Source organism: Stegodyphus dumicola, chromosome 1, assembly GCF_044657685.1.
Source record: "Stegodyphus dumicola isolate Sdum_Otavi_A_Nest chromosome 1, ASM4465768v1".
NCBI classification, from domain to species: domain Eukaryota; kingdom Metazoa; phylum Arthropoda; class Arachnida; order Araneae; family Eresidae; genus Stegodyphus; species Stegodyphus dumicola.
The window spans coordinates 268,544,698-268,567,340 of NC_140768.1; the positions used below are offsets into that span (position 1 = coordinate 268,544,698).

The window sequence follows — 22,643 nt, forward strand, 5'->3', positions numbered from 1 at the left end:
TCAGCGACGTTACCGCTCGGCCGCTGGTGGGCTATCGTTACAAGTGGAAATTTAACTTATTAATATTGACCAACAAATTTATATTAATTAATAATAAATTAATATTGACATAAATTATGATTGACCAACAAATTTTAAATTATTTCCTGCTCTATAGATGCTAAACGCATTAATTTATGAGATTCGTGGTACTTAAGATGAATAAATTATTAGAACTGAAATAAATTATAATTCTGAAGTTAATTAAAAGTTATGGAAGTTAATTAATCAAATCAGTTCAGGGTTTTGGAAATTTAATTTTTGCCTCAAATTAGAATGCCGGATATTGTTTGACGGTCGTCAATAGCTAATTTAAAAAGGCAATCAATTAATTAGTTAATTGAATAAGTTTTTAATTAGCTATTCGCGGATTTAGCTTGACGAAGGTCAAACAATTAATTAACTTAATTAATTGATGTGATTAAGTTCATTAATCAATGAATAAATTGACCCGATTAACTTAATCAATCAATCAATTAATTAGCTTGTTTAACTTAATTAATCAATTTATTGACTTAATTAAGTTAATCAAGCCAATCATCTCTAATCAAGAAACTTAAAAATATAGAACATATTTACAATGCTTATGAGAGAAATTCTGATAAAAACTATTAGTTTTCAAAGAGAGAGAAGTTCTGATAAAAACTATTATTTCTCAAAAGAACAAATATCTCGCATTCTTTGTAAATAGCATCAGTCTTTGCTTAAATTCTTTATCGCGGCTATTAAAAAACTGGAATCAATACAAAAATTTAACTGTAATATTCATATCCAATATGAAAAATTTGTAAAAATTAGCTTTTCTAAAAAAAAATTAAAAATTTTTGGAATGCTATTTGCTTGTTGCTCAATCTGTAATAAATTTCTGTTAATATTTTGAGTCTCTCTTAAGGTACGAAATAATGAAAGCTGGAAATTAACGCTGGCATTGATTTTGCACATTTTCACTCATATGTAATTTTCCGAGCTTTATGAGAAAATGAAATATGCGAAACAAGACTCGAGGAATGCATAATTTTCGCTGAATCTGAAATAATTAAAAGTTAATGTCAGCGAATAAGTCTGTAAGAGCGGCATTAATTATGAACACATCTCACAAGGATATAATCTGGCATTTTAATTTATATATGCAACCAAATTAAGCTTAAACGAAATAAAAGGAAAAATATAGTTCGTTCTCGTAAGCTTAGAATAGCGTTCCCATTTTTATTCCAAATTAATTACATTCTTCTCAGCGTAGTATTTAATTTGTATAGTTATTATTTCTTCGCCGCATTTATTACAACTGGGGAAATTTGTAAATTGTTTCTCTACCATGTTAAACAATTTGTTATGTTCCGTGTTTCTCATGCACTTAAGTTGAGACTGGTGAACTTGAATTGTTGTAACTTTTAAATGTAATAACAAGAAAAATTTTTGTATGTTTTTGAAAATAATGCCACTCCAGTTATGTAGATTACCTATACACGGAGCTCTAATTAATAGAATCTTCGTTGTAGCTCAAGAGAAGTTAAACTTGTAGTTATTTAAATTAGGAGTTTTAAGTGTTTCCGTTTATTTAAATAATATCAATTGTAGTACAGTGTATATGTTTTTAAGAGTTAATTGGCTTACAATACTCGGCAAATAGGTAACCTACAAAAATAATTAAAATTTAATGACATGAATTATGATGCTGTTAATTTTATTATTTTAGTGACGTAATCTTAATTTAATGGAATTAGGTTAAAGACATTATTTTAAATACAAAACGAAATTAATTTAGGCATATTAAAAATTGAATTAGGATTATATATGTGTGAAATAAAAGTCAGTTTAATAATATTATATATAGTTACAATATATGTCTTTACTGATAATACTTTTTTCATTACAGCTAGCGTATAGGATGTAATTGTATGACATATGATATAAAACAGTTCATTTATGTGCTGGTATGTAAACAACTGCCTAGAAACTATCTTTGGAAAATTTTAATATACGTTTTAAAACTTAATTTATTAATATTCTTTTATTTAATTAATATTCTACGAAAATTAATTGCTTGATTATTTATGATATTTTAAAATCTGAAGAAACTATCTTGTAGCTTCTTCTTTTTGAACGTTAGAAACACATTAAGTCTAATTTTTTCGTTTTTCGCATCACATTATTTCAGGCTGCATTCTGCTGCTACATGAAAAATGGAATTTTCCAGTCGGCCTTGCGGATTGCTCTGAGAGTTGTTTCCATTCCATGCTGCTTAATATATTTCATTCACATGGCTTAGCAAATCTGAAAGTTTGTGCCATTCTACACCAAATAAAATTTGATTTAGCTTCTAAATTATAAAGTCGCATTGGTTGTAACAAACAGATCAGTTTAAAAACAGTTCATGTACTCTTTATTATCACTTATATCATGTACAGTGCATTAAAAATGCAGTACATATGTGATGATAATTTAATTTGTAGAAGATAATTTGATATTAGATGAGTGCTCTTCAACAGTATAAGACTACCTGAGAAATAATTTTTCAAAAAACAAATAAATTTACAACGCCTTACAATCTTACAGTGTCGAGGGGAACGGAACATGTTATTCAGCACTCATTAATCAACCCGATTTAATGTTTTAAATATTTACCCCTTGACAAGTTCTGATTGAAACAATAAATAAGGCTAATAAAATGACCAGTTTTTTTTTATTTGTTAATGTTCCGACGGGTTCCGATTGAGTTTAAGCCTTGATATAGAAAGACATTTCTAAAGCATCTGATATCAAGTACTGTAGCTAAAGAATTTACGCTTTACGATCGTTTAACATACTATTCTAATTTTAATCGTTTTCTGAAAATAATTACAGAGAAGGAAACTTGAGTTGTATTAATGGATTAATCAACTTAATTATAACTTATAAAAAATTTACGTATGCAGAATTATAACATACTGCCAAACCACGTTGAATATTTTGTTATTGTATGTAATTGCTTTTTAATACTTGAATGTTTTTTAAAAGCAAGATATTTTATACTAATAATTATTGAAATTTCGTTTTGTATTGCTGTTGCTCTGAGAGAAATCTAGTTTTTTTTTTTATTGGATTTGCGAATAAGATATGCTCATAAATTTTTTTGGGTTATATATCAGGACAAGGGAAAGAAAAAAAAAATAATAAAAGAATATCAAATCATACATCCTATTCGCAATCTGAAAATTTTCTGGCAACCCTTTTTTAAAAAGCGCTAGCAGCCGGGAGATAAATACCCCGCAAATCGCCAAACGTTGTAATCTCCGTAGATTATTTTTATTTCCCTTACGCAAAGCTCTTTTTTATTTTGAAATTCTCTCAGGTAGCCGAATCGGATTCTCTATTAATATGCACGTCAGGAATGGCACGCGTTTCGTACGGACGATATATTTTCTTCCACGTGGGTTAGGGAGGCGGACTTCATAACTCGTTTTTTCAAGAGAAGAGATTTCATTTTACTCGTAATTTTAGTAAAAAATTATGATGTAACTTATTCCTAAATGAATTATACTAGTATTTTTTTCTTTCTATTTTTCTTTTTACCATTGAATGTTTAATGATGAAAACAAATTGAAAGTGGAACTAACATAATGTAAAAGTACAACCGGTAATTTTGCTTTTATTTTGCATATTTATATAAAATTTAATGAACTAACTAAGATATAAAATAATTTAGTCGAAATTAAAAGTAAAAGAATTGACCTATCAAAGTAGTAATTTAATTTAAAATAAAGTTTAGTATGATTATTAGCCCAAAGGAGCGTTAGCGCAGAAGAGCTATTAGTTTCGGAACGGGATTTTGCGTTGAATCACTGTAAAAGGCTTAATCACTTTTTAAATTGTGGCCACCAAATATTATCGTCCTGTATTATTTTAAAAGAAACTAAATGAAGGAGAATGTGAATGAATGTAGGCATGTTTCTCGCATTGTGAAAAAACGACGGTACCTAGAGCCATCCAATTTTGAATAGCGTAATTCTCCACCCGAACACGGGCACCCGGAAGCCCGAATTTTGAATTTCGAATTTGTTTTATTATCTCTTTCACATTTGTAAAGTTTTAACGAATTTCTGATTAACAAACTCAACGGTTTCAAAGCGAGTAAAAGCAAAACTGTTCAGAGAAAAAAAAAAAAAAAAAAAAAAAAACCACTTTTATCTCCGATGCTTGACTGTGTATCGGAAATTCTAAAGATATGCTGTTTTTAGATATTTTGTGGTACTGCTGTTGAATTGAATTTTATGTAGTTTAAATGCGAAGAACATAATATTTAATAAATAAAGGTAACACACAAAACGTTAAAAAACGCCGCTTTGGGTGTAAAGCTTTCAGATTTTTTTTTAAATTTTAAATTGAAACTAAAAGTAAATGGATTTAATTCCAAAACAATAAAGTTAAACATCTAATTGTTGGTAAGCTATTTTGCGAATGGTTATAATTTCGAAGCAAAGTGCTTCCGGTTAAAAAGTTTGGTTCCTTTAGAAAATTTCTTAACGAATTCTGTTGAATATTGTTAAAATTTAGCATAACTGAAAATAAAAATTTTCAATTTATTCATTGGAAAACTTTGATTTAAAGTAATTTTACTAGTAAACATATTTGTTTTCTCGTTTATTAAGCATCACGACTAGATGTCTAGTTATTAAACAGTGCACGAAATAGTTAATTTGCCTTAACCGCAAATAATACCTTCTCCTATTCCTCTGGAAACGCCCAGTTACGACAAAGAAAAATTCGATCATCATTTAGAAGATGGAGTAGAATTACTTGTGAAATTTATTCCAAGTTCTCCAAGGAGTAGTACCATCCATCAGTCGTGTACTTTACAGTTCGGAGAAGTGTGCATTTCGATTCCTTGCGGGAAACTCCATTTTCGCAAACCAAAAATAACGTCTGTCGGAAAAAACCGCTTTTGGGAATGCAAGTCCGCTCTATATGGCCACGGAATGTGGGGAATTTCCAATTTTTTTGCCTTTCTTTTTCAAAGTCCGTTTCTTCGCTATCTTTTTTTTCCCCTTCTATAATGATGTCACCTCGGTTCAGTGTCACGTTAAGAACTTGGAAGCTTAGAATTTCTGTAATAAGACTTTTAAGTTCTTATAAAATATATTTTCTATTGAGCTGCGAGTAATAAGCATTTGTAACAGCTGCGAATATTTGTTCATGTCTGAGTAGTATAACGTCATCGAGAGAAATCATAGTTAAAAGTAAGAGAAGTGATTTTTTTTTCGTTAAGCAACTAGATTACGGAATTATATGGGTTAGTTACTACTATAAATATTCGTGTGCAAGATGATCTATAAAATCAAAAAGTCGATCATCAAATCAAACTGCTTAAATATTTTATAATGCTACTCGTTCACAAATATTTAAAATTCTACACGTTTTAAATATTACAGAATGAGTTGGAAGTCCGGGCTAAAGAACAAGCCCACGAAATTCGTCGGGCCAAGGAGTACAAGATTGCGCCTGTCGTTGGCAAGACCCTTGAACATCATGCAGGCGACCTCCCATCCCTCTTCCCCTACCAGCAATCTCTCGAGAGTGTATATTTAAAGTGCTCCTATGCCGCACGGGTAGTGCAACATTTACAAGCATCGCTGCCTTCCTCGGGAATCGAAACCGGACTCTTTGGTACCGCAGTAGGCTTTCCTAACCACTATACTGTCTGGGGGCATTATTATTATTCTCTATTAGCAGAAACATATTCTCTTGAGTATAAGTTTCTCCACCTTGGTAATTCCGCTTGCTGTGAAACTCACTTAACAGTAGTCATCAAGCCAACTGTTGTGTGATTGTCAGAAGTCACGTTTGAGATCGGAAACAGAAACAGAAACAAGCAGCTAAGTATCAATAATGTGATAAAGGTTTGATACGAATTTTCCCAGAATATTGGAAAACTTGGAACACTCAAGTGCTGGGTATAATTTCTGAGGTAGCAAAGATCCCCTATCTTCATATCATTCTGCTTTGATTTTAAGGCAGTAATTCGATATTTCCCTGAATCATTGAATTCTTTTAAAGACCTGTCTTCCCCCAACTATACTTACAGCTTCCATTCCGTCGAAAAGCCTTTTGTTATTGACACTTCCCTCCATTTCCTGCATCTGGCAATCGATCCTATTGGATTTTGAATTTCGGGGCATTTGTAGAATCGGTCGCCTGGAATATTTTGATATTGAGTTATTGATTGGACCTTTCTCGCGAGTAAAATCTATCCTTTTAAATGTATTTATTTTTTTATTTTAACATTCTTGCGCTTTGGGCTTATTTAGAGTTGTAAATTTCGAAAAATCGCTGCGCATCGTTTTTCGATGTATGTGATCAAACCCCCTCGTTATCACGGTGATATTAATATTGGGTAAAATATATTGGCAGATGCTTGAAAACGGTATTTGTTATCGGGAATTATCCGAGCTAATTAATATCTTCCTTTTAGTAGACTGATGATTAAAGCTTAAACAATTAACTAGCGCTTTGAAAAATTTAACTAAAATTTCACTGTCTTAAAGTGGAATGTTGTTGTTTAGGGTAAAAAGTATTTGTGTGAAAGATATATATATTCGTCCGTAAAACAGTTATTTCAGTCAGTTAAGCATCCAAAGGCTTACACACAAACTGAAAGAATTGAATTTCATTGCTTGTACAGGTGAGGCATTTTATAAGCTGAACAGTATATATGTAACACATTTCTTGAGCTGATTATGGTAATGTAAGGCAGATAATATAAAATGTTACGTGTAACGCAGTATTAGTTTACATACTTAAAGACGAAGTTTGATTGATCATTTGCCCTCAGCCACACACTATTAGTATCATAATATATGGAGTGCGTTATGCAAGATATATCATATATGTAGACACTTTTCAAGAGATCGCATAAAACAGAGATTTATCTTGTCAAAATGCAGTTTGGGCCTAAAGCAATGGATCTTAACGTTTTTTGCCTCAAACATCTTATTCACCATTGTTTGACAATCATTTCCGCGTTCTTTCCAAAATTTAAAAAAAAAAAAAAAAAAAAAAAAAAAAAAAGAATAATAATTAACCCTTAGAAAACCGAAGCCTTCGCTACCCTGTGCGCTTAAAATAACGATATGCCCGTCCGCGTCGGTTTCCTCCCCTCCCCGTCCATTAACGCACAAAGAAGTGTGAAGATTTCAAATAACATCCCTTTTACTTTCTAACAAAGAAGCTTCCATCAGCCTTTTAGGACAAGCTGTACGGAATAAACTGATACAATGCATTTGAAGAAGCTGCACCTACTATTGCATATCTTAGGGGAAGAAAACGGGATGACATCGCAATCTCTGCTGTTTCGGGTGGTTGTAGTGATTTGAATGAACAGCAAAACAACAAAAAGAACAGAAACGGTTAAACAACAAAAAGAACAGAAATGTTGATAAATACCCAAACTTGAATAAAAGTAGTTTGCGTTTTATCATAAATTAAAATTAAATATGTAAGAGATAGATTAAAGGCTCACCGCATTCCCCCCCGAAACTATGAAATTCCCGTCAAGGAAAGAGTTTTCCCCTGGTTGAGAACCTTTGGTCTTAAGATGATCAGATGCATAAAAGAAGTGCCGAAACCTTCTTATGTAGGGTTCCGGTGCGCTCCGGCTAGAATTATTTATACCCAAAATTAAGAAGTACCGCAGCCGGGCTTCGACGCAATTTAAGCTCTGGCTGTATTTAGATATTTTATTGTAATATTCAAATCTTAAAAAAAAAAAAAAAAAATTATTTTCACAAAGACGATTTAGCTACTTACTACTTCAATGTGAATTACATTATTTATACGTGGAAATTATATTAGTATTTTATAACCATACAGGTTTGGATCGTAAAACTTTCTTAATATGAAACGAAACAATTACTATATGCATTTTTACCGCGTAAAAAGAAACAGCGTGATATTCCGTTATTGATGTTGTCGTCAAGGCCGAATTAAACATTGTTTAAAAATGAAGTATTTACGTTTAGAGAGCCATTATTGATATGTAATCATATGTTTTCGTTGCGCATCCATAACGAAGTTGTAGATATTTTTATGTATTATTATAAGGGAGTCGGTTCTTTATTACGGTATTCAATGTACCAGTATCGACTTTTTATGTTTGCCTTCTTAAAACTTCTATTACATTATGTCCCCTTTCGCAGTGAATGGTGGTTGGTCAACATGGAGTCCATGGTCCGAGTGTACCGCCCGTTGCGGTCGTGGTTCCCAACAGAGGTCACGACTTTGCACTAACCCTGCGCCACTGAATGGGGGTAGACAATGTTCCGGAGATCCACTTCAGAAATCTGACTGCACTTCGCTTTGTCCCGGTAAGATTCTTAATTTTCACCTAATGAGATATCGATACACTGTTATTAATTTTTTTTGCCAAATTCATATTACAAGTATAAATATTTTGCTTTCTTAATTTATGAAGGATTTACCATTTTTTTCTCGAGTAAGTTATAAATTAATTCATTATTGTGATATGTATTAGAAAATTTTTACTTTAAGAGGAGGACAGTGCTTAAGAAAGGACATATTTCAAGAGTTCTTTATAAATACAGTTAATTGAAATCCGGATTAAGCTATTCTGTTGTCCTGGGTGCTCGGCTTCTGATGGTGACTGATGGATTTTTGGTTCTAGATTCATTGTGATTGAAATCGTGCAGATGCATTATTTTGGTTTATAAATAGAGCAGTGTGTTATTCACTGTATTTTAATGAAAATGTTTTTAAACTTTGTGTTTTTACTTAGCGGAGTTGTTACGTAACTGAGTTTTTTTTTTGGGGGGGGGAACTATCTGTTTGAATATTAGTTTTGTTACTGTACAAGGTGCTTTGCAGTTAAGTCAATCAAGGTTTTCAAACCTCGATGAGTATGTTTTAAGGTAAAAAAGTACTTTAAAGTTTGTGTTGACTGTTAATTTAGATTTAATCTCAATATTTGAATGCTTATGTTGATACATGAATATGAATACTTTAAACATGCCACACAAACATTTATTAACAAATAAATTTATTCACAGTTTGATTACATATAATCATTTTTGACTTTGAAATCATTATTATTACTATTACATAAAGTTAAGAAAAAAATCGAATATCCATCTCCTTCTTAGATCCCGCTCTTCTTTTTTCTCCTGCCCTTTAAGTTGTTTCACAGAACATGAATATTCGCTATCTCTCCCTTACTATGCTTTTTATTTTTTTAGTGAATTTCACAAATGCTTTTACAGATTCACCAACCTCAGGCTAAGTGAGCTTGGTTGAACCTTTTCCTTTGTCACTCTCCCTTTTGATATCGAGCTTAGTTTTTTTTTTTTTTTTTTCTGTTGTTGTTGCTGCTTTCTGTTACCAATACTTTTAGAAGTAGCAGAAAATTTTGTAGTTTTTCTTTCTCTTTTTAATGTAAAAAATAATAGAAGATGCAATATTGTATTTCTTAATTATAATATTTTTTGTCTCACCTTTTGAAGTCAGTTAGCAATATTCAGCTTTTCTTGGTGAACTGTTAAAGTCAAATGTTTCCATTTTCTTCCTTTATCGGCATTTTATTTATTTATTTAGGTTTTGAAAGCATTTTAAATAAATAAAGGTAAAAAATGCAAACAATATACAAACACCAAGTTTTAAACAATATAGCTTAGTGAAAATAACAAAAAGACGCTGAGCTTAACCGAGTATTGCCGAATGCAAATGCTATAGTAATATCATCTTAGGCAGGAATATCGATGAAAGGGATGCCGGATTATCGGGCGGGCCAAACCACTTGTAATTTTTCTAATATTTCTTTGTGGCGCTGTTGTTTGCTTAATTCGTCTACCTTGTATGTAAATGCAGGTACGATTGAATATTTGCAGAAAATTATTTCAGCATATCTATCTAAACTTAACGAATGAAATGTTTTTCGCGTTGTAGGGACCCTAGCTCCTTGAACGTCGAGAAACCTAGTGAACTTGTAGAGTCATAAGTTATTTTTTGGAAGCAGGAGAGATAAAAAATGAGCAACGCCTTAGCCGGGAATCGAACCACGGACCTCTGAAATACGCACCCAGCGTGCTGACCACTACACTACGAAGTCCTGCTAAGAAGGCGGGAGAATACCTTAACCTAGTAAATAAAAACCTTAACCGAGAAATAATAACTTATAAACTATGCAGCTATTTACCGCCGAGTTCAAAACAACTAAGACGTAGAATCGAGAAGGGTTAAAATACCCTTTTATTCACTCAAATAAGAATAACAGTCGGCTCCTTCAAGGGCTTAAAGGATGCCTCTACTTGGGCTTTAACTCAGAATAAAAAATAAGGAACTAAACGAAACTTAGCCGAAGCTGGACACAGCTATCTAACGTTGTTGGCCCTTAAACTAAACTAGCCGGCGAATATCAGTAGGCACGTATAATACGGCCGACTTTAACAGTTTAAGAGTGACTTAGCCAGAAGGTAAACACTCGATACTAAGGATACCTAGCACTCTCTATCGAAGTTAGCTGAACCTTTCTTAAATACTTCTTCTAACGCATTTGCATTCAACGCTATTCTTAAAACTCATTCTGGTATGGCGTCGTAAGTAGAAACAAGAATTGACAGGAAAGGGTTTCAAAATTAAAATATACCTTACAACGTCTCGTTGCATATTTGGCAGCAGCTAACCTAAGTGATTATTATTTTGGACTGCTTATTTAATGTTATTTAGAGCTTTTATGCATATATATGTGTATATTTAACTTTATTTCCTTACATTTGTAATATAAGTGTACTTGCAAGTATTTATCTATATATGTGTGATTAACTACTTAGGACACAATTGTCGTAGCCCACCAGCGGCCGAGCGGTAAAGTCGCTGAACACTGGTAGTTCGGTCCGAGGTTCGAATCCCGCGAACGGGCTGGCTGCATGGGTGTTTTCGTGGTTTTCCCCATGTGTAACGTGTATACGAGTCAGTTTCCCTTAGAAAGTCCTCCACGAAGGCATCCCTCCCCTTAGGCAGATAGCCCTAGTGAGCTTTGCCATAATTAAATACACACACACAATTGTCGTAATTACTCTTGCAGCGAATCCTAAGAGTATACGGATCATGAATTGGTTCTTTTACCAGAACGTTAAAGATAAGGACATTAAATTATGTTGCTATTTATTTAAAAAAGTTGAAACATTTGCCTTGTTTTTTTTTTTTTTTTTTTTTTTTTAAATTCATTCCATAGCTAAGTAATATTAATTGTGCAAAATAAATGTATAAACATAAAAAAGCGAGCTTTTATAATTATCAAGTTATCTTTTCTTCCTTCCCAAAAGAAAATTTACAGATATTTAAAGATGCCCGCAATTTTCTTCATGTTCCTATTTAAATTTTTTATTCAAAAAATTTCTACTGATCAGAAACTCAAATAATGAGGGGAGCTGATAACATTCAGATCGAGGTCATGTGATGCATAATGTATCAAAACGGTGCGTGATTCGCATTCCCAATATCCCGTTTCTTCGTTAAGTCGTGCAGTCACATTCCTTTATATGTGTCTTGAAATACCAGGCTTTTGAAGGTTAAATACTTTATACAGACAGAGATATAATTGTTCTTTCTCTTTCTCTTCCATTTTTCTCACTAAAGAATTATTATGATTACCTTTCTCTCCTTACAATTCCCTCGCAGCTCTGGGGATTTCCCGTTTTGTCCTTTCCCTTTTCATCCTGCACTCAAAATCGTGCCGTTTCGTCCTCTGCTATCCCCAAACCTTGTCATCAGCAATTCCTAATGACAAAATCTTTTCCCATCATCGGCTGTTCTCTACCATCCCCCTCATCAGCACCCTTCTGAACGTTTCCTCATTAGGCCAAAGGGGCAATTTACCCAGAAGGGCTATTAATTTCGCTTTGGCATTTTGCGTCGTCCTGTATAAAACCGCGTTCCGCTTTTCAAATTGTTGCCACCAAATATTAGAGCCCTGCATTATATTTAAAGAAATTAAATAATGAAGAATCTGCATGAATGTCTATATGTTTTTAGCATTGTGGGAAAAAAGGTACCTAGAGACATTAAATTTTGAATAACGTAGTTCTCCACCCAAGTATGGGCATCTGGAAGTCCAAATCTGGAATTTGTTTTATTATCTATTTCACATTTCGTAAAATTTTAACGAATTTTTGATTAACAAACTCAACGACTCAACAACAAACAAAGCGAGCAATGGCAACACTATACGGAGGGGGCGGGGTTATCTCCAGTACGCGAGACTGTATATCGGAAATTCCGAAGCTATGCTGTTTTTAAATATTTTGTGATATTGCTGTTGAATTGAATTTTAGGGTTTAAGTGCGAATAACATGATATTTTTATTTTAATAAATAAAGGTAACATAGAAGACGTTAAAACAAAAGCCCCTTTGGGGGTAATATAAAATCTGAAAATTTTCAGATTTTTTTAAATAAATAATGTGTGCAAAAGACTTAACGAGAGGATGACATCCTCAGTTTCGCTAACGAGAGGCTGATATCCTCAGTTCCGCTGTTTTCACCTTTAAAGCCGAAGGATTTACATAATAAAGACCGGAGTATTAACAATGTAAAACACAGCGATTAGTAATTTTATTTATAATCATTTCAAAAAGGCATTGTTGAGAGAACCATTTGTCGAGACAAATTTATGACGAACTATTAACTTATAACGCTATAAATGGCACTTTATTTGTTACATTTGACAATCTGATCAATACATGAATTGCTGTGAAATGATTTCAGATGAATGCACATAAGTGAAATGCAATTCTGTTTCCAATTATAAATGATTATTAAGAATTTTTCTCTTCGTATTTTCATTCATCTCAATTTAAAACGGGGTTTAAAACTCGGTTTTAAACGAGTTTATTGAACTGATTTTATTTAGACATCGTCATCCAGCTTTATATTCCAAAGCAAACCATATACATTAAAAAAGAAATTTAAAATTTACAAATAGAACCTGAATTTACCGAGAAATTCACTGCAATGGAACTTTATTGACAAACTTCCAATATGATGTCTTGCAAGAAGGAAATTATATCCGCATTCCTAACATAGCTCAGATCAAGATAATATATATATATATATATGTCTCGCAAAGTTTAAAAAAATGTTTGTGACGAATTTACTCCAATTCAGCAAAACAATAACGATACTCTATCACCAGTACGAGAATTGGGACTCGATTTCGTCACAGATATTCCTGTTGAATCTGTGAAATCATCAGTGGACAGACACGAGCTTAACGAATTAGGCTTATATTCCATAGCTGAGATCCGAGGCGATTTGATTTTACCAGAAAAACAAAGAAAATTTCTTAATTATAGATGATGGTACCTCTGGGAAAGATTGTATTGAACAATGTTTTGTGTATTTGTTTTATTGTGCATACAGGATTTATTATTATTCTTGTTATTACGCGTGTGTGTATAAACTAGTTTTGAGAGATTAAGGGAATGATTTCATTCTATTATTTCAACGACTTTGCTATACATTTGTACTGTTTTGAAAAACAAATGTTCTAAGAATGCTCCAAAAACAGCAATTTATGTGATAACAGCTAACAGAAAAGAATTTATGACCTCAACTCAATTCATCGGCTAAGAAACAGATATTCATTGAAACATTCTTATTATTAGCACTTCCCAAATGGAAGAAATGAGTAACAAAGTTGTTCAACCAAAGAAACTTACTTCTATGATTTCTCTCTTAGTGCAACGAAATTTGCTTAAATTGCATTCTTGTCTTAACTATATGCAGTCTGTCTAATATAATCTAAAACATTAAAATCTATCATATAGATTCGTACTAATGTAAAACATACCTTTTTTTGGTTCATGACAGAATATAGTGATAAATATACATCATGTTATTACAATTTCTAAAGATTACAAATAACTTATAATGTTTCTAACTACTTTTTCTATGCTGAATGTAGAGGAATCTGTTGAAATTATCGCTGAGTTCAAGTGCAATGACAAAGTCCAGAGAAGGGTTAAAATACCCCTTTATTCACTCAAAATAATACAGTCGGCCCCCTTCTCGGGCGTACAGGAAAGCCTCTACTCTGGTGTCAAATCTAAATAAGGGAACTAATCTAATACTAACCTAAACTGACTTATCCAAAGCTAAACACGAATACCTAACGTTTGTAGTTTTTTAATAATTTTTCATGCATTTGTTGCATATTTCTTGAATGCGCAGGGACGTATATACAGAAAACATTTCACTTTATATACTGCTGATTCTGCAAAAACAATTTACAGTTTCGTTGCTTTTAAATCTCTGTAAGTATAAAGAGTTGTTTTTTAATTGACATTAGAGTAAATTACTTCCATTATCTATTAGAAAATAATTACATTGAATTCTCTACTGGCGCTATTTCTTAGAAGTTACCTTCTGAGATACCTGTATTATTGAGAACAAGAGCAAAAACTGGCTGTGTACATCCAACTTTTTAGGACCATTTCATCTACGGACTATCATAATCTTCTAAAACCGCGGATAGTAGCGTTTAAGGAGGGCTCACTGTACTTTTAACAAAGCATACATTAACCTTAATTATACATTTGTTACGTTTATATTTTCTTTCAAAGCAATGGAACCGTGATTCTATTGCTTTAGAAATACGTGAAATTAAAAAAAAAAAAAAAAAAAAAAAAAAAAAAAAAATGGGTAATAAAAGGTTACTAGATTTAGATACAATTTTTGTAACATATCTGAAATTCATTATTCTGCTCAGAATAATTTTTTTAAACGAGGTTATAAGGTATTTTTTCCTTCCATTCTCCACGCTTTCGTGGTGTAATTGGAAGCACATTCAACGCGTATTGGGGAGGTCCGGAGTTCGAATCCCGGCTAGGTCATTGCATATTTTTCACCTCTCCAACATTAAAAACCCTAATGACTCTAAAAGTAGCGCCCGAACTAAAACTTTTGTGGACAATAATTCTGCACCACAGGATTTTGTGATTTGATCCCCTCATCCCCAGTCACCCTTTAAAAAGGGGAGTATATGAGGTATTTTATCCCTCTTTTCCGCGTGCCTTCTTGGTTGTAACTGGAACTTCGTGGAAGCACACACTGTGCATATTCGGTAGGTCGGGAGTTCAAATCCCAGCGAAGGCACAGCACATTTTTCATGTCTTCAGCATCAAAAACCCTAACGATTCTACATAATTGTAGAGACATTAGGTTATTTCGAAGCAGGAAAGATGAAAAATGAGCAACGCCTTCGCCGGAACTCGAACTACGGGCTTCCCGAGCATGCTGACCACTGCACTACGAAGGCATGCTAAGAATGACTAAATATTACATATTAAATGTTAAGTCAGGTCATAGTAATAAGGGTCGTCTCCTCTAAACCGTTTAATTGACGAAAACAGATTTCTGCCTTATCGTGAAGTGACTTTTCGAATAGCCGACGAAACGGGAAAAAGAAAATCGATGAAGGAAGGCAGCGAATAAAACGGGACTATTCGAGCTGGGATGGGGATGAAACGGTAAAGGAAGAAACGGCATTGAGTCGCATATTGTCTTTGATCAATATTGGTGATTTTTAATGAACATATTTTCGATAATTATAGCAGGGAAGAATACTGTCTGGCTAACTCTAAGAAGCTGATCTTGTTTGTGTATATTTAAACAGTGCTTAATTCGCGTAACTTGCTTTTTTTAGCATAATGACAATGTTACACCGAACTTACTTGTAACATGCATTTTTTGTTCCGGGTAAAGAGGCATCCTTTGTTTCCTTATCAGTCTGATGTACAATATAATATCATACACATAGACCGGATGAAAACAATTTCATTAAAATGTTTTCCATATTTTGTTTAATAGCGAGAAACAAGAAGATAAACTACCAATGGTAAATCTAACAACTTAGACGAAATACGGCAGACGCAAAAAATTAAGGTAACAGCTAAAATGTACATTTTTCAACATTCTTGCAGCCGACGTCGACAGCTATTCGTTTTCTCAAACAAATTGGGATGGAAAGTTATACCAACATTTCTTTGGAAAAAGGAAATGAAATCTCTTTTCCTTTTAGCTATTATTTCCAGCTAAATCTATCATCGTGAGATATATCTTCAGTATCTACACACTTCCATAAAACTTTTTACAAATCCCTGCTTCTAGCATACTAACCAACTAACCGAACAGCATTTCCAAAATAACTGGAGAACACAAAATAATTCTCTTTTTATCCTGAAGTGTATCTCCACACATCCGTCTATCTCGAGTGAATTACGTCCTACGTGAGCGAATACTTCGACCCCCCCCCCCTATTTTCTGTTGAACCCTCCCCATCTCTCACAGTTCTTTTTTAATGCTTTACTTTCAATGCGGTCCGTCGACAGCAAGAAATAAAGCACAAGGGAAAAGTTCTGATAACATCACCGCCAGATGCCGCTGTCATCCTCTTCGTTGTCTACTCCACTGCGCTGTGGAAAGAGAAGACGTTTAGAGAAGAAAAAGACGACAGAGATCGGGGTGCCCGATAAAGGTGGACAAGGTCAAGAAGGGGTCATCACGTGCTGGAATAGACCAATATGGGTTGCCAACAAAACGAGTTTATCACCCACAGGCTGATTAGAACTTTCATTATTTTGAACGAATAGAGTAGAATTCTAAATATCCGGAATAAGTGACATCACAACTCGGATATTCAAACGATCCGGGTATTTTTTTCACAATAATTTGTAACCCACCATTAATGCAAATGAAAGAATTTAAATTCTGTAAAAATTATACAATTAAGGAAATAAAATTTCTATAAACATTAAACATGAAACTTACTACTCTTTAAAGTAAAATAAAATGTTAATATTCAAAGGATTCGAACGATCGAAAAAGGCATGAGCATTCGAGTTTTTGAATCCCGAATCTTTTTTACAAGATCTATAGGATTCGAATATTCGAATGTCCTGTTCTTTAAATTATTATTATTATTTTTTTTTTTAAGTAGGCGATGTTTTTTTAGCTGGCATTTTTACTGTAGAAGAAGACTGAATAAAAAAATAGAAATTTTTTTACAGAACCCCCACACCTGTAGCATTAAAATGGTTCTGATGTTAAATTTCTTACCTTTTTCTAAAATATTTTGTAATTAGAAGCACATATCTACGATTTAGGAAAATAGAGCCTGTAAAAAATTATTCTCTTCGAACTTTCTGTACATTGTCACAATATACATCATTTTTGTGTTCGGAATGTTTGTAAACCTCTTTGCAAGCTTCAGTAGTACTAGAAGGAAAAACTTAGAAACTGAATGAACAGGAATTATTTAATATGCTTCTGTAAGTGTAGCTCATAAGAGTATTAAAAAATGAAATAGACCAGGCGTAGCAACCAAAAAGGTTGCTGCTCAAAATGAACCAAAATGTGTGTATTAAGAAGATATTTCGGGTCAGTGTATTTTCACTTTAAAAAGTATTTTTCGGTGAAAAACAAGTTACTATTACTGAAATACTATATGCGTTAAACATAAAAATTAAAATTTTAATTGTAATTATTGTAAAAACAAACTTAATGAACTTTATTTTTCTCTTCGATATCATTGGCTTCCTTGATGCTGAAGGCCCACCAGCGGTAAAGTCACCGGATTTTGGTATTTCGGTCCGAGGTTCGAATGCCGCAAACGGGCTAGTTGCCATTTGTAACATGTATACGAGGCAGTTTCCCTTGGAGGACTTTCTAAGCACCCCTTTCCTTAGGCAGATAGCGGTAGAAGTTTTGCCATAATCACATAAACCAAACCGAACCCAACCAAATCTCTGATGCTGAACTCATATAGTTAGTCGTTGAGACGAATACAAGCATCTGCATTTTCCGTAGTTAAGCTGCTCCTCTTCGTACTTGAAATAAATTTCATGTGTGGAAATATTTGCTCGCATTTTATAAGTTGAACCGAATGCGGACAAAAAAACAAAGCCAGTTTTTTCGGAATTATTAATCGGCGTTGCGAAATTTATCGATTCATCCTCAAAATTATGTTACAATTTTTAAAAAATGTATGTTCGTTACAGCAATTTTGTAATCAAACAAAAATCTTATCGTTATTATTTTTTTTATGATTTTTTATGTATTCTTCAAGTGTTCATTTCGTATTTTATTTTTACATATTATACTTTATTTTCGGTTCTCAAGTGGGTCTCTTGAAATTATGAAATAGGTCACTCGGTGACGAGTGTGTCATGGCTTGTCGAAGCCTCACCTAGACATTTCCGTTGGAGAAATATTTTAGCCATCTTCCTATAATAGTCAAACTTTTGATTTCTTTACACACGCGAACCGAGCACTTTACTGTCAAATTCCTCTTTTCACGATGCCTTTTATATTTTAACAAAGATTTCAAGTTCTGGCGACCAGCATCAATAATGCAAGAATAATCTTCTGGACTGTAATATTACATCTATTGTGTCTGAAGAATAACACCACTCCTGTTGTGGTTGAGAACAAGCCCGCAGACTTTCCTAATTCTAAATATTTTTGCAGGCCTCTGTGAATTTAAAATTTCTTTCTGTTATCATGGTATCGTAAAATACGTCTGGCAATATGTGCAAAAGTAATGCTCGTGTTATTTTCGAATATTGAGGCATTTTTATTTCTTGTGGGGGGCAATCAGTCGTCGAATCCAACTTTCAACATTATTTTACTATCATGGAAGACCTTATTGCCCTTATTGCAGAAAAAGATATAATTAGATAGAAAATTCAATTTTAAATGCTCAGTTTTTTTTTTTAAATAATTTTGCATATAATATTGGGCAGATGTTTTCAGAATTAGAAATCACTGCATGCTATTCTCTACTTGACGAATTTATTTTTGAATTAACTCTTATTTTGATAATCCAAGTAACAAGGTAAGTTATCAATGTCTTTTGATTTTTTAAAAAAATTTTTATTTGGGAAAAATGATTGTGGTTTTTATTTAAATAGTTATAATCTTAAAAAATCCATGCAAAAACATAATTTGATTTTTTTATGAAGTAACTATTGACTCGACTACACAAAATTAAAATTAATTACAAGTATTTAAATGAAATTCATTAAGCAGTATTTAAATTAAAACATCCAGAATTCTTAAAATTTTAATTAAATAAACCTACTCCAAATATTTAAATCAATTCTTAATTTTAAAATCTTAATTAAATAAATTAAAACTCAATTGAAATATTTAAATCGAATCTCAGGGGTATTTTAAGGTTATCACAGAATAAATTCATTCTGAATTTATAAATCAAAGCGGTGAGAATTCGAGAAAGAAAAAATTTCGCTCTAAATTTAATCTTAGAGAATTCTAATTTCTTCGGCTATTTTCCATTCTGTGGTCGAAAGTTATCATTCAGGTCTTTTCAAAGTTACTATTTGCAGTCTTTAAATCATATGTATGTGATTACATATGATTACTAGTTACTATATGGACTCTTTAAATCATATGTCTTTAAATCATTATTTGAAATAATGTATCAGAAATTCTTTTCTCAGTCTTCAAAATTTTACTTTTTTGAAAATGCCACATTAATTCATTCTAAATGAAAGAATAAAATGTACATAAAACAAAACGACAGCAAAAAATCATAAGCACTTGTTTTGATCCAAAACGCTACAAATTTTCTCTCATCATCAAGGAAGAAGACACAAAGTCGTGTTGTGCATGTTTTTATTGAAAATGTCACGACGATTTTTTGTTGAAAAAGAGTTATGATAAAACAAAATTAGCCTAGGAAGAATAGCATATTTATCAAGAACATATTTCATTCTCAGCTCGCCTTAGGGGCGGATACATGTTATCACCACCTACGTATCGCAATAATTAAGAATTCTGTTTACAGCTTTCTTAAAAGATGTTGTTCGAAGAACCGGGAAGCGAGGACTTTGTCGTTTAGGGGAAGAACGAACATCGATTTCTCATTAGATGTTACTTTTCGTCTATAATCCTTTTCTTCTGTTCTGAGTTTGACTACAGCTTCCCTGTTGGATGCTTTGAATAACAATTTTGAGATCTTTATACAGCGATTAGAAGCGTGCGTCCAAAATTTTGAAATTTTTAATTTGAAATACGATACGGTATTATAAGCTTATTTTTTTTTTTTTTCAGATATTTTGTTATCGTGCTTTTCAAAAAACTCGTGTTGCCATCTGGTTGTTGATATAGATCCCAAAATTTTGTTTGGAATTCTTCGTATTATTAAGAATTATTTAAGAACTTGTTGAGAAATATTAATAATCATTGTAAAGAATTTATTTGCATTTTAGGGTTTTCGTAGAAATAAATTTGTCTTGGCTTTCACAAACAATAAACAAATTCATCTCATAAATATTTCCAATAATTAATAATATCTTGCAGTAAATTAAGGCAATTCAAAAGTTTATTTATTCAATATTTGATTTATTTTAGGTACAGTTATTTTAATCTAAAAATTAAACAATCAGCTATTCTTTGAAAAACTTCTAAATTTTCACCTTTTCCTCAAATATTTACTTTTAAGGATATCTAATACATATATTTAAGTAAGTTTCTCGATTAAATTGATATATTCCTACGTAAACTGTTGTTTGGTTGACAATCAGATGGAAATGCAAATTAAGTTTAACGTATTCTTATTGCAAATGGTAAGATTTCAGTAAAATTAAAAAATCACAGTTACATACGACACTTCCATATTGATGTTGAAATAATATTCCATGTCAAGTAAAAGCAAAATGATAAGAAGCGTTATTAGGGGCGTTAGCCCAGAAGGACTATTAATTTCGTTTTGGTATTTTGCGCTGGTTCACTATAAATGTTGGTTCACTTTTCAAATTGTTGCCACCAAATATTAGCGCCCTGTGTTATACTTAAAGAAATTAAATAATGAAGAAATCTGCATAACTGTATTATGTTTCTCGCATTGTGATAAAACAACAGTACCTAGAGCCATCCAATTTTGAATAATCTAATCTTCCACCGAATATGCGCATCTGAAAGCCCGAATTTGAAATTTTTTTTATTATCGATTTCATATTTTGTAACACTTTAACGAATTTTTCATTAACAAACTGAAGGATTTCAAAGCGAGCAATGGCAAAATTGTGCGGAAATATATATACATATATATATATATATATATATATAAGCCAAAATTATTGTTAGGAATTTTGTATAATGTAACATAAAATGCTTGAAAGAGGACGAAGCTTTGTCGGAAAAATAAGATTACAGGGCCAAGTCTATTTAACATTGAGTAAATGACTCTATCTGTAAATTGGCAAGATATGGCCAAGCTGGCGATGGTTTTGGCGACTAATTATTGTCTCCAAATTTCGTTATTTGGGTCATCTTTTTCAAATCATTTGGATTAGCTATTTTTTTTAGCTAAGGTTTTTGTGGTAATATTCTGCCTCCAAAACCCTAATTTATTCTAAGAGTATCTTTAGCATATATAATCGATTTTTTTTGTGCTTCCTGTAAGATTTTCGTTCAACGGTAAGCTGCTAGACTGTACTCTACTGTGGCCATTGGACTTAACTTCCAGTATTAGCAATTTAAAGCCCAGCTATTGAGCTATATACTCCTTGGCCACTAACTTAAATTTTACTGAAAGATATGCTTACCAGCTGGTAGCACTAGTGCTGAAGGAAATTGGTAATAGCGGAATATCAATAAGGTAATCCGACGTTACGGAATCTCTCTTCTTACTGAAGTCATTCTTTCTGCCGCCCAGACGGTAGGTCGTTAAGGCACTCGAGTGCAGTACGGAAGGGTCCACGCTCGAATCCCCGAGAAGGCATGGCTGTAGCTGTCTGTCCTTTATAAAAGGCAATGTCTTCATAAGAGGCTGTTAAGTGACCTTTATAATAAGATGGCCACCAGTTCTGGCTTTAAGAATAGCCAATGGCTGAAATAAGCCAAATGCCCGCCATTGGATTTAAAAAAAAAAAAAAAAATTACATTAGGCCCAAAGGGGCATTTTTTTTAACGTTTAGTGTGTTACCTTTATTTATTAAATATCATGTCCTTCTCACTTAAACTATAAAATTCAATCCAACAGCAATATCTCAAAGTAATTTTAAAATGAGCGTATGTTTAGAATTTCCGATACACAGTCTAGCGCGGTGGAGATAAACATGTTGCCTTCTTTTTTTTTTTTTTTTTTTTTTTTTTTTTCATACACTGTTGCCATTGCTCGCTTTGAAATCTTTCACTTTGTTAAGCAAAAATTCGTTAAAGTGTTACAAAATATGAAATCGATAATAAAACAAATTCCAAATTCGAAATTAGGGCTTCCAGATGCCACTATTCGGTGGAAGATTACGTTATTCAAAATTGGATGATTCTAGGTATCATTGTTTTATCTATCACAATGCGAGATACATACATACATTTATACATATTCTTCATTATATAATTTCTTTAAATACGAGTATAATGCAGGGCTCTAATATTTTGTGGCAACAATTTGAAAAGTAAACCGACGTTTATAGTGAACCAACGGAAAATGCCAAAATGATAGCCCTTCTGGGCTAACGCCCTTTGGGCTAAAAAACAACTTAGGGCTTTCTTAGATCTACTGACACGCAACTCAGTACGAATTTTTTTCGATAAATG

The 22,643-nt window shown here is 32.6% G+C and overlaps 1 protein-coding gene across 4 annotated transcripts in view; it reads left to right on the top strand.

Annotated features, from left to right (window-relative positions):
* The window catches only part of LOC118197049 (netrin receptor UNC5C-like), a 380,734-nt gene that overhangs the window by 275,107 nt on the left and 82,984 nt on the right, over positions 1-22,643 (top strand). For 3 of the 4 annotated variants that reach the window (XM_085806676.1, XM_085806687.1, XM_085806678.1), the window contains exon 5: positions 8,211-8,378. The exons of the other annotated variant lie outside the window; for it this stretch is intronic. In XM_085806676.1, coding sequence (XP_085662802.1) covers positions 8,211-8,378 — 168 coding nt within the window. The remainder of the gene's footprint in view (positions 1-8,210; positions 8,379-22,643) is intronic. 4 annotated transcript variants of the gene reach the window in all.